The sequence below is a fragment of the Caretta caretta genome, chromosome 4, assembly GCF_965140235.1.
Source record: "Caretta caretta isolate rCarCar2 chromosome 4, rCarCar1.hap1, whole genome shotgun sequence".
Lineage (NCBI taxonomy): Eukaryota > Metazoa > Chordata > Testudines > Cheloniidae > Caretta > Caretta caretta.
The window spans coordinates 132571716-132588661 of record NC_134209.1 but is presented as its reverse complement, the minus strand read 5'-3'; the positions used below and the strand labels follow the sequence as shown (position 1 = coordinate 132588661).

The 16946-nt window shown below is 39.5% G+C and overlaps 1 protein-coding gene across 2 annotated transcripts in view; it reads left to right on the top strand.

Annotated features, from left to right (window-relative positions):
* Positions 1–15926, top strand: part of DOK7 (docking protein 7) — a 112045-nt gene extending 96119 nt beyond the window's left edge. Inside the window, exons 11-13 of one of the 2 annotated variants that reach the window (XR_012668210.1) lie at positions 2043–2195; positions 6683–6838; positions 7125–8369. Coding sequence is in view for 1 of the 2 variants with exons in the window: in XM_048849030.2 (XP_048704987.2) it covers positions 2043–2195; positions 12739–12875 (290 nt within the window). In the remaining variant the exon portion in view is untranslated. Of the gene's footprint in view, positions 1–2042; positions 2196–6682; positions 6839–7124; positions 8370–12738 lie in introns of those variants that run through there. The other variant, XM_048849030.2, reaches the window with a different exon arrangement.
* The last annotated feature ends 1020 nt before the right edge of the window (positions 15927–16946 follow it).

Here is a 16946-nt window from a genome sequence, read left to right as displayed (position 1 = left end):
ATTATCACTACAAAAGGTTTTTTCCCCCCTGCTCTCCTGCTGGTAATAGTTCACCTTAAGTGATCACTCTCGTTACAGTGCGTATGGTAACACCCATTGTTTCATGTTCTCTATGTATATAAATCTCCCCACTGTATTTTCCACTGTATGCATCCGATGAAGTGAGCTGTAGCTCACGAAAGCTTATGCTCAAATAAATTTGTTAGTCTCTAAGGTGCCACAAGTACTCCTTTTCTTTTGCGAATACAGACTAACACGGCTGCTACTCTGAAACCTATCAGAAGGTAGTAAATTCACTTAAATATGTCTACACTTTAAAGAAGAATCCTTCTTTCTACCTAGCTATCACCTTTGAGGAGGGTGGTTTTACTATAGTGATGGAAAAACCCTTTCCATCACTTTTGTAAGTGTCTACACTAGAGCAGCATAGCTGTGGCTGTTCCACTGTAATGTTTGTAGTATAGACACATGCTGAGGATGGTGTCTGTTATATTTCATGGCATACAAACAGAGAAGTTAGATAAAAACATAAAGTACTCTTGCTGGAATGTTGCAACATATACTTTCTTATCATTCAGAATGATAACATACAAGAACCCCAAAACAGAGAGCAGCAAAGCATGCTGCTCTCTAAAACAGAGAAGCACAGTTCATCCTTCCTTACTGTAGGCTATCTGTTGGAAGACTGACTCTGATCATATGCTCCACTACAGAACCCCCTGCCTGCAAGCAGCACCAGGAAAATGTCTGAGAATGTAATGTGATAAATCACAATTTTAACACAATTTTCATTACACCACAATGTCTGCAAAGGGATCAGAAACATGGTAACAGCAAGAGAAAAGTTTATGCCAAAATACTGCCCAGAAGTCTCAGTAAATCATATCATTCATGCCTTTCCCCCTCCGCACCCTGAAAACCATCCCATCTTCCCCCTTTCTGTGTGATTGTTGACTACACCATTCTTCCTGTCTCCATAGCTTGCAGTCTTGGTTGCAGAATCTCTAATTCTTCTTTCTTTCTCCTCTCACATCCAGGCAATTGCCAAATCTTGCCAATTCTTCTCCCACAGTATCTTCAGAATTCAAATGTTCCTCATGGTCTGTTCATGTCCAACATATATCTCCCACCCTGGCTACGTGAAACTCCTATTCCTTAGCCCCCTCATCTTCCACCTCCAGTTAATTCAGAAAGCTGCTACCAAAATCATCTTCCTTTCACGTTGCTCTGACCATCTACCCCACTTTCTAGAATTTCTTTGCTGTTTTCTTCTCTTCATATATATTGTTATCACTTTTTGACCCAAGTGGTTAGCCAATTTTCCGGATCAAGTGGTTTGGTTTTGTTAGTAGGAGAAAATGGTGATGGAGTCAGGTATTTCTTTGATGCACTCGCGTTTATTTACAAATAATGTAATAAGTCCAGTTTACTGAACACAGTAGAAATCCATAACAGGAGACAGTTTCTTTGCTCACAGTTGTAAGGCTCTTTTAGCCAGTCGTTTACCCTAAAGCTCTCCCTTTAGCTTTTTTTCTCAGGGTTACGCTACCAGTGTTTCTCTGGCTGTGTCTGGGGCTTCTGTGCTCCTTCTCTGTGCTTTTCTGCTGTTGCATTGGTGGTAAAGTATCACTCTCTATAGAACCCCTTGGGCCACCTAGTTCAGCTTCTACTCCAGGTGGGTCATGTACCTGTGCTTTGGATGTGGCTTCTACTGTTTTAGCTGTTTGGTTCCATGAAGGAGCTTGTTTGTTTGTTACATTTATTCTAAATGAAGTGCAGTGGTTAGCTACACTAACCAGCTTCAAAGAGTTTTCTCCAACCTTCCAACATAACATATATATGAACAGTTCAAGATTCTCCTCAGCTCCAGCCTGATCAGGTCCACAGTTACGTACATGAATGCTTTAGGGTGCAGATCCCTTGTGTCTTTTTTCTACTGAGCATTTCCATATAGAACTTTTGAAGGAAATGTTTGCTTTTATTAAATGGATTATTAGTAGTTATGAACTTCAGTCATAATTGTACTATGTTAATTTTTTTAGGAGGGGCAGTAGGTTATTCAACAGATCTACCTGTGTCTGATCGACCGCACAGTGAGACAACAATCTATGTTAATATTCCTGTCACTCCTACATCGAAGAAACAGCTCCACTACATGGAACTGGAGCTTCAAGAACCTAGCACAGGCATAAGAGGTAAGGGCCTTTAAGTGGGCTATTACTACTACTAAATGATAACAAATGTAAACTGTGTGTGCATCCAGAGGGAGGTCCTGTACTCTTGGCCGCCAGCTGCTTCTGCTGGGGTCTGCCCGCAACTGTCAACATTTAGAAACATTTTATTAGGGACTGTCCTGCTAAGCTCAGGCTCTGGAGGCTGCTATGTCTCCAGCCCTTGCAGGGTTGTCCTTGCCTTTTATATAATTTTTTAGGACTTATATAGCATGCAATTGTCAAAAGCCCTTTGGGGGTTAGGTCAGGGTTATCCTCTCCATTATACAGATGTGGAAAGTGAGTCACATAGGCCAGATCCACAAAGGTATTAACCACCATTGATTTAAATGGAAATTAGCAGCTAAATACCTTTGTGGATCTGGGCCTAACCACATTTTTCAAATGTAGGTGTATAAAGTTAAACAACTAAGCCCATATTTAGGCACCTACATAAAAATAGCCTTATTTTGAGATGCACTGAGCACCCGCAGCTCTGTAGGGCTGCAGGGGCTCATCACCTATGGATTTAGATGTCTCTGGCAGGCAAAAAAGGCCGCACCCATGAAATTCATAAATCAGAAAAAAGTTAACCCTGTCAGAATACCTCCTCAACGTGCCAAACCAGGCCACACAGGGCCTCCACAGACTTTCATCTAGAAACTGGTGTTGGTGCTTCTCAGAGATGCAAGCCCCAAAAAGGCCCTACTGAGCTTTTGTGCCTACCTGATTCTGGGCTGCTCTGGTATCTAGCACTGTCCTGGCCTAATTTAGGTAGCTCAGGTCCACTGCACTCCTCTCCTGCCAGGCACAGATTCCTCTGCTGCAGCGATGTTGGTAGGGCCTCCCAGAGTAGTGGGTCTTGGCATTAGGGTGCCATTAAGATGAATGGGACTTCAGCCCTTTCAGAGCAAATGTTTCAGGTTGTCTGCAGACTCAGGCAGATATCATTTAATTGCCTGTACTTGATTCATAGTTTCAAGGTTTTCTTCATGTCTATGAGGTTTAGAGACTTGCCTTTTTAAATAAACAAAAGTTAAGAACCTGATATAATTTCATGACTCCAGGAACTGGGGCCTGAGGCATGGACCTATAGGACTTAGTTCTGCAAGATGCTGAATACTCTGGTATGATCCATAAGAATACCCACAGTAGGTCAGACAAATGGTCCATCTAGCACAGTATCCTGTCTTCAGACAGTGGCCTGTGCCAGATGTTTCAGAGGGAATGAAGAGAACAAGGCAATTTATTGAGTGATCCATCCCCTGTTATCCAGTCGCAGCTTCTGGCAATCAGATGTTTAGGGACACCCAGAGCATGGGGCTGCATCTCTGACCATCTTTGCTAATAGCTGTTGATGGACCTATCCTCCATGAACTTACCTCATTCTTTTTTTGAACCCAATTATACTTTTTGTCTTCATAGCATCCCCTGACAATGAGTTCCACAGGTTAATTGTGTGTTGTGTGAAGAAGTACTTGCTTATATTTGTTTTAAACCTGCTGCCTATATATTTCATTATGCGACCTCTGGTTATTGTATTAGGTGAAGGGGTAAATAACACTTCCCTATTTATTTTCTCCACACCATTCATGATTTTATAACCTCAGTTGTCTCTTTTCTAAGCTTAACAGACCCAGTCATTTTAATCGCTTCTCATATGGAAGTTCTTCCATACCCCTAATCATTTTTGTTCCCTTTCTCTGTACTTTTACGAATTCTAATATCCAGCAAAGCACCTGAGTATGTGCTTAATTCTAAGCACATGTATAGTCCCATTGACCAGTGGGATTACTCACATGCTTAAAAGTAAACATGTGCTTAAGTGCTTTGCTAGATCAGAGGACCATATACCTTAATATGGCTCTGGGCTACTCAGCCCCTTACAGGATTAACCCTTTGGCACCTGAGAATAAATCATAAACACCATACATGGAGATATGGAAGATTAATTCCCCATTCAGATAAATTCCAGTGAGAATTTTGCATTTAATTCCTTCTACTCAGGACCGACAATTTTCCCTATAAGATCTTCAAGTATTGAAATTTTAAGCAATTTTCTGTATGTGTTTTTTAAATCTAGTTTTGATTAAACGGGTTTATAACTTTTAAGTGTTACCACTGTTTCTCCATGCCTATCTAAGGTACTAATCTGGCCCCTATCACTGTATAGTATCTGAGCACCTCACAATCATTAATGTAGTTGTCTTCACAACAGAACTGTGAGGTGCTAATACTGCCATTTGGGGGGGGGGGGGAATGAGGCACAGAGGTCTAGATCTACAAAAGGACTTAGGCCCAAATCCTCAAAGGTATTTAACTCCCATTGAAATCAATGGGTGCTAGGCACCTAAATACCTTTCAGAATCTGGCTTTGCATCATTTAACTACCCTGCCACACAGTGGATATCTCAGCCCTGAGTTATGTGCCCAGGCTCCATTTACAATGAATGGTGAGAGTTCAGTGCCTAAGAATGAGATTCACAGAAGCCAGCACTCTGAGTGGGGAGCAGCCTAAAGTAGCCAGTAAGAAATGCTGAGGAGAGGGGCATTACCTAAAGCCCCACCCCAGAAAGCTAGTTAAGAACCAAACTCCGGGAGATGTCTCTGTCCACTTGGGACTCTCAACTATGAGCCCTCCCCTGAAGTTAGGTACCTAAAGTCAGATCAACCCATTCTTGGAAGTAAACAAAGGTGAGGTGACTCCCCTTTGTGCCCAATGCTAGAGCTCTCACCTGGGATGTGGGAGACCCAGGTCCAAATCCCCACTCTGTCTGATTTAGAGCAGTGGCTTAAAGACAGTCTCCTACCTAACGACGAGGCTATTGGGTATTCACAAGTGGCTCTTTCTCAGTCTCTCCTGTTGATGCTGTTCAGCTTCGTATAAATAAAATATTCATTGAAGCAAGGACTGGACCCTGGTGTCGTTCCTCCCAGATGAGTGCCCTAACCACCAGACTATACAGCTGTTCTTGCTCTCTACTTACTTAGCCATCTAAGCCTCCGTGAGTCAGGGAGCCCCTCTGTGCCAACTGGCAGAGGGCACACCATTCCATAACTCACAACAGGCCTGACACACTCATTGCCCCAACAGTGTTGTCATAATCTATATCTAAAAGGTATCAGGTAAGGTATCGTATGCAAACCGGTAACACTCTAGTCGTTAAGATTATTGTGTGATGTATGTATGGGTGATGCATAAAGAATTAAAGATGTGTGCTGGAAATACAGTGTTAAAAGGTGTTTTGCAAACAGGGCATAAACCCAGCCTGTCCCAGACAAAGGAATGTTGTTTTGCCTCTTTTCCTGTGTCTCCAATGTAAACTGAGCCACGTAATACCTCAGGGGACAATGAAAAGTATATCTACATATAAGGTAAACAAAGCCATCAAGCTAAACTTGTGCTGGGAGGGGAAGACCACTTAATGTTCATGATATGGGATGGAGCCTACACTCTGCTCTTGAAACAGACACAATAGATTTTAGAAAATATAAGCAGAAACACAATGCCATTTTGGTATCCGTCACCTAGGGGCCAAAGGGGGAGCAGTGCCCTTTGAGCTGATGAAAAATGGATCGTCTTGGATCCAGCTGAAACTGACTATAGGTGAGAAACCTACATAGACAAAGATTGTCACTGGATGAAATCAGGGTGGATAAAAATCAATGATTTAAAAAAAAATCAGATTTTTTAAATTTAAATAGGATTTTTTTTATAAAATGCTTTTTGAGGAAAAAAACCTATCTAAAGATAGCTTTGAGCTATAATGTATCTTAATTAAAAATATCTCATCATGGAATAGGGATTATAAATTCTAATTCTATAGTATGAGACCATATATTCATGTAATGTTTAAGAAAAGATTTGTAAATGAGTTCCAATAGTTCATGGATTAGGGACCCAATCTTATGGGGTTCCAGGAGCTTCTGTATAGATTATTTAGGTTAATCTTTCTATCTACCCAATGGGACTCAATGCTCAGTCTGGAAGATACCATCAGAGATGCTTAGTTTTGCAGTTCTCAAACTGTGGATTTGTGTTCCCACGGATAACATGCTTGTTAACAGCAAAAATGTTTTAAAATAAATAAATAAATAAATAAAATATATAGAGGTGAGAAATAACAGACCTCAACCCTATTGTCCCTCTGCAAATTTGTGTACCTTACCTCTCTCTAAAAGTGCAAAGTTTCAAAAAGTTCAGTGAGTAGAAGATTGTTGGGGCAGAATAGATCTGGACAAGGAGAAGAAGTCTGGAGATAAATGTGAGAAGGGAGGGACAGGCAGTAGAAACAAAAGTGAAACTATTTGAGCAGCATATTCCAGAAGTCTTGAGGTCTTTCCGAGTGTAGCCTTCATTGATTTGAGATCTACCATACCATTCTCTCACTAGAAGGGAAAACCTATAATGGCAGCAGTCCATAAAAGAAACCCAGTTTGGGAATATTTTAATGAAGTTCCTCTACCTGTAGGTAAGACAGGCATGCATCCAAAATACAAAAAGTGCAACAAAGAAATGCAAGGCCTGGTTGCATGAATGAAACAACATCATGAGAAGTGTTCCTTCTCAGGAGGAAGCTGTGTTGAAGATGATGAAAGGAACATGTCTGAACATGTAGGATCTTCAGGTTGGTAAACTTCTTTATTTAATATTTCTTTCTTAAGGACTGCCTGTCTTCCTTCTGGACTATTCTTGAATTCTCATGTTTGAGCAAAAAATATAGTTGTTACTCTATGGTACTATCATTTTAGACGCAGTTGTGATAAAAAATAAATAGCTGAAAAAGGCAGATCTTCCTCCTTTTACAATTTCACATTTAAAGCAGTACTGAGTATCAATGTATGCAATGAGTAATACTAAATGAGCAGTATGGTAATAATAATTAAATAACTGCATTGACTTATTTTGTTTAGGAGAATCCATCCTCAACATACAGGATTCTGAAGACTATCCACCTTCAAGATCACCATCATTTTCTATAGTTTCAAAGTTATCTGCCAATGATAGTGTTTCAGTCACATCATGTATGTCACATAGCCACAGTATATCACCTGTAGCAAAAAGAAGAAAAAGCCTCCATTATCCAGAAACAACAATAAATAAGTTTGTGATAAGAACCAGCAGATTACAAAAAGAGGTAATTGATGAAAAAATTGCCTGGTTTGTTTATGCAACAAACTGTCCTTTCCATATGATTGAGAACCCACACTTCATTAACATGGTTCAGTCATTAAGACCAGTCCCAAGCTAATAACATATGGTTGCAGTGCTCATTTGCTACACCTCCTAGCCAAAGACTTCAGTGTTCAAGAAATAAAAGCTAATGTTGTTGAAATTGTAAAATACTTCCGTAACAACCATTTCGCAGCAGCTGCTCTGAAAAAAGTGGGAGGAACCAAGATAACTCTCCCACAAGACGTGCGATGGAACTCAGGAGCGGACTGTTTTGAGCTCTATATCAAGAACTGGCCTAATCTGATGACAGTTTGTGAACAAAATCGTGAAAAAATAGATGGCACTGTCACAGCCAAAGTTCTCACCATTGGGCTTAAGAGAAATGTTGAACAAGTGCTGAGTACCCTGAAGCATATTTCTGTAGCCTTGAACAAAATGCAGGGAAATCGCTGTTTTATTGCTGATGCTGTTGAAATTTGGAAGGAACTGAGAGAGATCTTAAAAAGAGAAATATGCAATGACAGAGTTAAAAGCTTTAAAAAAATGAATGGGACAAGCACTATCTCCAGTTCATTTTTTGCAAATATTCTCAATACCAGGGTCAAACCTTAACTGCTGAAGAGGAGGAGTCGGCTGTGACATGGACATCCAGCAATCACCCCTCCATAATGCCAACTATAAAAAACTTCAGAGCTAAGGGTGAACCATTCAAGAAATATGTTTGCTGATGATGTTTTAAAGAAAGTCATACTAGTGAACTGGTGGAAGTCACTGAAGCACTTGGATTAAGAGACTGTTGAAGTGATAATCTCACTTTTAACAGCAGTAGCTTCTTCTGCCAGTGTAGGAAGAATATTTTCTTCCTTTGGACTAATTCATTCCAAATTGAGAAATGGTTTGGGACCTGAAAAAGCAGGAAAGCTTGTTTTTCTTTTCCAGATTATGAACCACCAGGAAAATGAAGGTGAAGACAACTGAGTTAGCTGCAGAAGCCAATATTTTAAGTTTCTCACATTGACCTGGCTGACATAGTCGATTTAATGTTTTTAAAAAATTATTTCATTTAACTATTTTAGTTAAAAACAATTTTAACTAAAACAAACCTGATTTTAAAAAACTTGAATGTTTAACTAAATTCAAAAATTTTTATGCTTGTTTTGTTAAAATATTATATGTTTGCTGTTGAAGAAAAAAATCCAGAATACATAATGTTGTTGTTTTAGTTAAATAAAACAATTTAAATGTCTGTCTGGTTGTGATCTCCTCCTAATACAGCATGGCAAGAAAACTCTCCAAATATTAATGATAAATCTGTTCAATTGGAGATAGTTCACCTCCCAATGACTTCATAAATATGTGCTTCAATTACCTTTGGTAAATGAAATAACCAAACAATCATTCATTTTTTGATATAGCTGTAAAACCAATCTGAGAAGTTTTCAAAATAAATCACTTTAAAAATGTATAGTGTGTACCTTCTAAAAATGAAACCTACATCTATCTCTGAGTTGTGAAGAATATGTATTAAGGTTATAACAACCAATAAGAATGCACTTTTATGTAGAAATCCATGATTAAATCGAGTCTTCCTGACTAGTAATTTAAATCATAGATTCATATATATTAAGGTCAGAAGGGACCATTATGATCATCTAGTCTGACCTCCTGCACAATGCAGGCCACAGAATCTCACCCACTCCTCTGATAAATCTCTCACCTATGTCTGAGCTATTGAAGTCCTCAAATCATGGTTTAAAAACTTCAAGGAGCAGAGAATCCTCCAGCAAGTGACCTGTGCCCCAAGCTACAGAGGAAGGCGAAAAACCTCCAGGGCCTCTTCCAATCTGCCCTGGAGGAAAATTCCTTCCTGACCCCAAATATGGTGATCAGCTAAACCTTGAGCATATGGGCAAGATTCACCACCAGATACCCAGGAAAGAATTCTCTGTAGTAACTAAGATCCCACCCCATCTAACATCCCATCACAGGCCATTGGGCCTATTTACCATGAATATTTAAAGATCAATTAATTGCCAAAATCGTATTATCCTATCATACCATCTCCTCCATAAATTTATTGAGTTTAATCTTAAAGCTAGATAGGTCTTTTGCCCCCACTGCTTCCCTTGGAAGGCTATTCCAAAACTTCACTCCTCTGATGGTTAGAAACCTTCGTCTAATTTAAAGTCTAAACTTCCTGGTGGCCAGTTTATATCCATTTGTTCTTGTGTCCACATTGGTACTGAACTTAAATAATTCCTCTCCCCCTCTGGTATTTATCCCTCTGATATATTTATAGAGAGCAATCATATCTCCCCTCAACCTTCTTTTGGGTAGGCTAAACAAGCCAAGCTCCTTGAGTCTCCTTTCACAAGACAAGTTTTCCATTCCTCGGATCATCCTAGTAGCCCTTCTCTGTACCTGTTCCAGTTTGAATTCATCCTTCTTAAACATGGGAGACCAGAACTGCACACAGTATTCTAGATGAGGTCTCACCAGTGCCTTGTATAATGGTACTAAAACCTCCTTATCTCTACTGGAAATACCTCGCCTAATGCATCCCAAGACTGCATCAGCTTTTTTCACGGCCATATCACATTGGCGGCTCATAGTCATCCTGTGATCAACCAATACTCCAAGGTCCTTCTCCTCCTCCGTTACTTCTAATTGATGCGTCCCCAGCTTATAACTAAAATTCTTGTTATTAATCCCTAAATGCATGACCTTACACTTCTCATTATTAAATTTCATCCTATTACTATTACTCCAGTTTACAAGGTCATCCAGATCTTCCTGTATGAGATCCCAGTCTCTCTCTAAATTGGCAATACCTCCCAGCTTTGTATCATCCGCAAACTTTATTAGCACACTCCCACTTTTTGTGCCAAGGTCAGTAATAAAAAGATTAAATAAGATTGGTCCCAAAACCGATCCCTGAGGAACTCCACTGGTAACCTCCCTCCAGCCTGACAGTTCACCTTTCAGTATGACCCGCTGTAGTCTCCCTGTTAACCAATTCCTTATCCACCTTTCAATGTTCATATTGATCCCCATCTTTTCCAATTTAACTAACAATTCCCCATGTGGCACCATATCAAACGCCTTACTGAAATCTAGGTAAATTAGATCCACTGCGTTTCCTTTGTCTAAAAAATCTGTTACTTTCCCAAAAAAGGAGATCAGGTTGGTTTGACACGATCTACCTTTTGTAAAACCATGTTCTATTTTGTCCCATTTACCATTGACCTCAATGTACTTAACTACTTTTTCCTTCAAAATTTTTTCCAAGACCTTGCATACTACAGATGTCAAACTAACAGGCCTGTAGTTACCTGGATCACTTTTTTTCCCTTTCTTAAAAATAGGAACTGTGTTAGCAATTCTCCAATCATACGGTACAACCCCTGAGTTTACAGATTCATTAGAAATTCTTGCTAATGGGCTTGCAATTTCATGTGCCAATTCCTTTAATATTCTTGGATGAAGATTATCTGGGCCCCCCGATTTAGTCCCATTAAACTGTTCGAGTTTCGCTTCTACCTCAAATGTGGTAATATCTACCTCCATAGCCTCATTCCCATTTGTCATGCTACCATTATCCCTAAGATCCTCATTAGCCTTATTAAAGACTGAGGCAAAGTATTTGTTTAGATATTGGGCCATGCCTAGATTATCCTTAATCTCCACTCCATCCTCAGTGTTTAGCGGTCCCACTTCTTCTTTCTTTGTTTTCTTCTTATTTATATGGCTATAGAACCTTTTACTATTGGTTTTAATTCCCTTTGCAAGGTCCAACTCTACTTGACTTTTAGCCTGTCTCATTTTATCCCTACGTGTTCTGACCTCAATAAGGTAGCTTTCCTTGGTGATCCCTCCCGTCTTCCACTCCCTGTATGCTTTCTGCTTTTTCTTAATCACCTCTCTGAGATGCTTGCTCATCCAGCTTGGTCTACAACTCCTGCCTATGAATTTTTTCCCCTTTCTTGGGATTCAGGCTTCCAATAGCTTCTGCAGCTTTGACTTAAAGTAATCCCAGGCCTCCTCTGCCTTTAGATCCATGAATTCTTCAGTCCAATCCACTTCCCTAACTAATTTCCTTAATTTTTGAAAGTCAGCCCATTTGAAATCAAAAACCCTAGTCACAGATTTATTTTTGTTTGTCCTTCCATTCAGTTTGAACTGAATTAGCTCATGATCACTTGAACCAAGATTGTCCCCTACAACCATTTCTTCTATGAGGTCCTCACTACTCGCCAAAATCAAATCTAAAATGGCATTCCCTCTAGTCGGTTCAGCAACTACTTGATGAAGGAATCCATCAGCTATCGCATTGAGGAAAATCTGAGCCCTATTATTATTACTAGCACTCGTCCTCCAGTCTATATCTGGGAAGTTAAAGTCTCCCATGATCACGCAGTTTCCATTAGTATTTACTTCATTAAAAACATTAAAGAGGGCTCTATCCACCTGTCTGAATCAAATCCACCTTGGCTGAAATTAAGTGTTAGCCACCAGAAACATGTTTTGTTTGTAACCATGTTTGTTTTCGATTCTTATATATTATCACTTAAATATCTGTTAGTTAATAATAAACTTATTCTTGTTTTATTATAAAACCATCTCAGTGCTGTGTGTTTAAACTGAAGGGTGAAGTCTAAACTAACAGGCTGGTGTGTGCTCTGTGTCTCTTTGGAGGCAGTAAACCTAATAACTTCTGTGAGTATCCTGGGATAGAGGCTGGACACTGGGGGGAAGACGGTTTTGGGGAGATGTGGGACTGGAAGGGCTGTTGGTGTTGCCCTGCAACTAGGCTGGTGGAAGCCAGGGGGAGGCCACTGTGATGTGAACAGGATGCTGGTGTCAGGGAACTGAATCATAGCTGCACAGCACATGGTTACAAGGCAGGCAGTGACACGACCCCTTTCTGGTCTGGGTGAAGCCCCAAAACGTCACAGCTCCTCTCCTCTCGCTGCCATTTCAATTTTGGTTAGCTGAGCCGGCTCCCTACTCAGCTTGTTGGCTCTGAAAAATCCCTTTCTTAGGGGCTTAGCTGTCTCCATGCACAGGGGACAGCTACATGGAGCTTAGGTTACGTGGAGTCACCCAACGCAGGATTGAAAATTCCACTAGGTGGCCGGCTGCCTGGGGTGAGGCATTGCTCCCCTCAGTCAAGTGACATCTAAAACGTTTTAAAAATCCGTCTCTAACTTACTTACCCAACATCACAGAGGAAGTCTGTGGTAGACAGGAATTGAACCCAGGCCTTTCACAGCCCAGGCTAGTGAGTTAACCTCTCGATCAGCCTTTCCCAGAAATGCATGATATTATAGTTGTATTTGTGTTTTTTTTCAGGGGGCGGATCAACCAAATATGCACAGATTGACATAGCAGCCACAGAGACAGCCCACAAAGTGGGAACTCAGCACGCTCAGTGCCGTGAGGAACGCCTGCAGGAACTTGGACCCAAGAAGAAAGGATCCCAGGAGTGATCTGTTTGGGAAAGAACTTTTTGCTCACTAACTTGGTACTAATTTAAATTTCAAATGATTCACATATTTATTATTTAAAATATCCTCTTACAAAAGCTGCCCTTGTTTATCATATTTATACCAGACTCATTCCAATATTCTAATTCCTAATTGGAAAACTGGTAGCATGGTGTGTGTTTTAAGCTTTGAGTGTAATGTCCAGACGTTCTCTTTTTTTTCCATATACAGTATATGTAAGTTACTGTTTTCTTTTTCTATAACTCAATAATCCTGGAAGAATGTGGTGCCATAGCCTAATGATTACTGATCAGAGGCATTGTATTTAAAGAACTTTGAATGTGTGCAAATAAGGATGTATGTTTGTGGGTGGGTGTGTATGCATACAGTATTGATCTGTGCAAATAGACATATTTGTATACATACACGTGAGTACATAAAAAACACAAAAAACATATTCAGATATTGTTAAGGATCTTACTTAAATTCCAAAGAAAGAAAATTCAGAATTTAAAACCTTTTTCTACTGGCATAATTTTGTCCAAATACAGGCTCACTTATGCACATGCTTAACTTTATATAGGTGTGTAGTCCTATTGAAGTTAATGGTCTACTCCTGTGCATCAAGTTATGCATATGTGTAAGTGTTTGCAGTGTTGGGCCATATTCATGACTGTCTAGTTGTGCCTGCAAATCAGAGAATTGAGGCCAACATTTCCAAAATCCACTATTTTTAGGTGCTTTGGTTTTTGGGTACCCAACTTCAGAAGGCTTGAGCTTTATTTTCAGAGGTATTGAGTACCTGAACCTCCCACTGACTTTGACTAAAGTTTTGGGTGGTCAACACCTTGAACTGGTTCCTGTTTTTTCAAGCTGAGCTGTCCAAAATCAAGGTACCCCAAATTAATAGTCACTTTTGAAAATCTGGGCCTGCATTTGTATCTCCAAAACTGTGCCTCAAAAATGGAAGCCAGGATCAAAATCAGTCCATTAGAGTTAAAACTAAAACTGCCACTTACTCATTCCATGCTATGCCTAAATATTGCAGAACCAATGCTATGTAAGATCACACTGTCTTTTGACACCCTACAATGCATAGGCACAATGGGATGTACTATAGAAATACAGTTTTAGCTAGATTTCTGAGATGTCTTGCTTTAGCATAGTTAAATTGACACTGTATGCTTCAGAAACTTGGCCTATTCTTTATTGCATCAATTTGTAAGTCTACGTAATATTTTGTGGTTTGTGTTTTTGTCCAGAGACAAAATGCTATTATTTGTATTTAAGTCTATGCCAGAGAACCTAGACTAACAAACCAGAGTGTTTGTATTCTAGAGAAAACAAAATGTTGGCAAGGAGTAACATATCAGTTTTGAATTTCCAAGGATTAGCAGAAGCAAGTTAATTAAAAAAATACTCTACTGAAAAATACTTTGACAATATCATTTTAAATCAGAATCTTAGGAACCAGTTCTGCTTGTAGATCCATGCAGTAACTAACATCAATGAGTGAAATTTTTGGACTGAAATGAATTTTACTCACTGATTTCAATCCCTTGTGTCTATTTGAAGGCAACATTTCTTTTTTTTTACGTTTAACAATTAGCATTAAAAATGCTCCAGGCCTCTTAAGCAAATAAATAAGCATATGAGAGCTGACAATAGCTACTGTCATCTTTCACATAGAATTATAGAATCGTAGGATGGGAAGTATAAGTACATATCAATGTGCTACCTCTTTAGGGACCGTGATGGTCTATTTTATAAATATGTGTTCACCCAATTTTAAAAATGTTTTATTTTTTGCTGAATGGACAGTTATAATGTATTTTGTAAATTTGTATTGAAAAGAACTATGATATCCTGGACTCTTACTGCTTCTTGGGACCTGTTTCAGTTAGCACCCAATCCTATAAGCTTTCCTCTCCCGCCATGCATGGGACTGCCAGTGGAGTTGATCAGAGTTTTCCATAGAGAGGGCTTGCAGGATCGAGCCCTTAGTTATGTAAATATTTGTATTTAATGTTTAAAATGCATATTATTTACCTGATTTACTGAAAAGTTTTTTTTATGTTTTACTGCATCACTTTGTAGTTAGTCACTGTTTTTTTGAAAAGGTGGCTTTTTGATACAGGGCTGGTATTAAAATACTTGTAATAATTACTAGTGTCACGGAAGGCCAATGTTTGGACTTGAGGAGCCTGATCTTCCCTGTCACGTATATAGCAGCAGTCATGCCAATGGGGAGCTTCTGTCATGATATACTAAGCTGGTATTTACACCTTGCAACATTACCTTAATAAATGGCAATACTGTGTCACAACAGCACAGGGCAGTGCTGTCATGTACTGATTCAACATCAACCCCCCCAAAGCCCTGAGTCTGCACTGGGATCTGCTACTGCAGAACTCTGCACACAGACAGAATTTGCATTAGTGAATCCTGATGCAGGATTGGGATTGTAATCATTGCAATATCATGACACAGCATGAGGCTACCCGCTGCAGACAATTTGAAGGGGAAGGATGGTGGCATTTCCCTGCTTTGGATAGAGTTCATCGCTCTCATTTTGACTACACTGACCTAGCCATGGATGAATGACTCTTATCGCCAGTTCATTCAGATATTTCTGATGAGCCAATACATGCATGGTCTTTCAGAGGTACCACAGTCCATCATAGTGAATGTACCTACCCAGGGAAAGATGTGCCTTTGTAAAGGCCGCATTACCCTACATGCTCCTCCTCCACACAAATTACTCTCTTTGAACACTGGACATTGCAACATGGTTATTTGGGGGCAGAAGGGGCACACAACTTTGGAGCCCACAAATTCTTCAGCTGCTGCTGCCTTTAAATGTTGAGTTACAATGTTAGAGAGACAGTCAGGTTAAAATTTATGTCTCTCTGTGTTTTTATAGATTATATATAGTAACATTACTAAAGAAAATTGTCCATCCATCCAGAAAGATACATCTCCGTACTGCGGATTATAATAGCACCCTATAGGGCTGCATGAAAAATTAAATTTTTAAACCTCTTATTTACTTTTCAGTAGTCGTGATCTTTGTTTCCTTTTTGTCTTTCAGATAGCTTGGATAATGAAAAGTAGACTACCATTTTTCACTTTTGTATGCGATCAGTCTGCTTTTCTATCTGATTTCAGTGTCAGGATCTCAGGCACAAGTGTGACGGGGTACAATTTAGATGCAGATGCAACATGGCAGTGTAAACTTATTGAAAAGAAAAATCTGTTTCAATTGGAAATATATATAAATCACAAAAACATTTCTGTTGGCCTTTCAGTTGATAAACGCTGGTTTTTAACAAAACATATATTCTGGGCTAAATTTGGGCTGGCTGGTGTCCCTTTAATATGTTTATATGGACTTTCCTATATTGAGAAATCTTGTACTGGGATGAGCAGTAGCTGTTCAAATCTCAATATCTTGGCTATGTTAAAGAAATGGGTGGTTGTTAGTTTTATTTTTAAACTATCACACAGGCCTCATCTATGTTATGGACCTACACAAGCTTACTTTAAGAAGGTTTCCTGAGCTACAGCACAGGAGCATACAAAAATGGGAAGTGTTTATCTTTTAGACTTCTGTAAAGGCCAAACAGCTCTTTCAACAAGTTGCATTACAATAAAAAGTTAGTTTCCAGACTAATATCTTGGTCCCAGTGCCAGACCAAGACAAATTTTAAAGGCCACGCTATAATTCCATGACCAGACCATTGTTAAATATAGCAGTGCTTCTATCACACACATTTATAGGGGTACACACACACATACCCTTAACAGAAAGAGGGGGGAAGAAGAGAGAGATCTAGACTGCAGTTTGTGATTCAATTCAGAGCTGTGGCCAAAATACCAAAAACCAGTAAATCCCTTTTTCTGACAAATTTGGCATTCTGATTTGTCCTGGGAGAAGTGAAAAGTTTTGGCCTTGATCCTACATTCTTCACACACTCAGTGACTTCTGTAGGGCTTGCAGGATCTCATCATACAGGTGACCTACTCTCCAAAGAGTAAAACAGCATGATGTCTGCTGATCCCTGGAAGATGTTG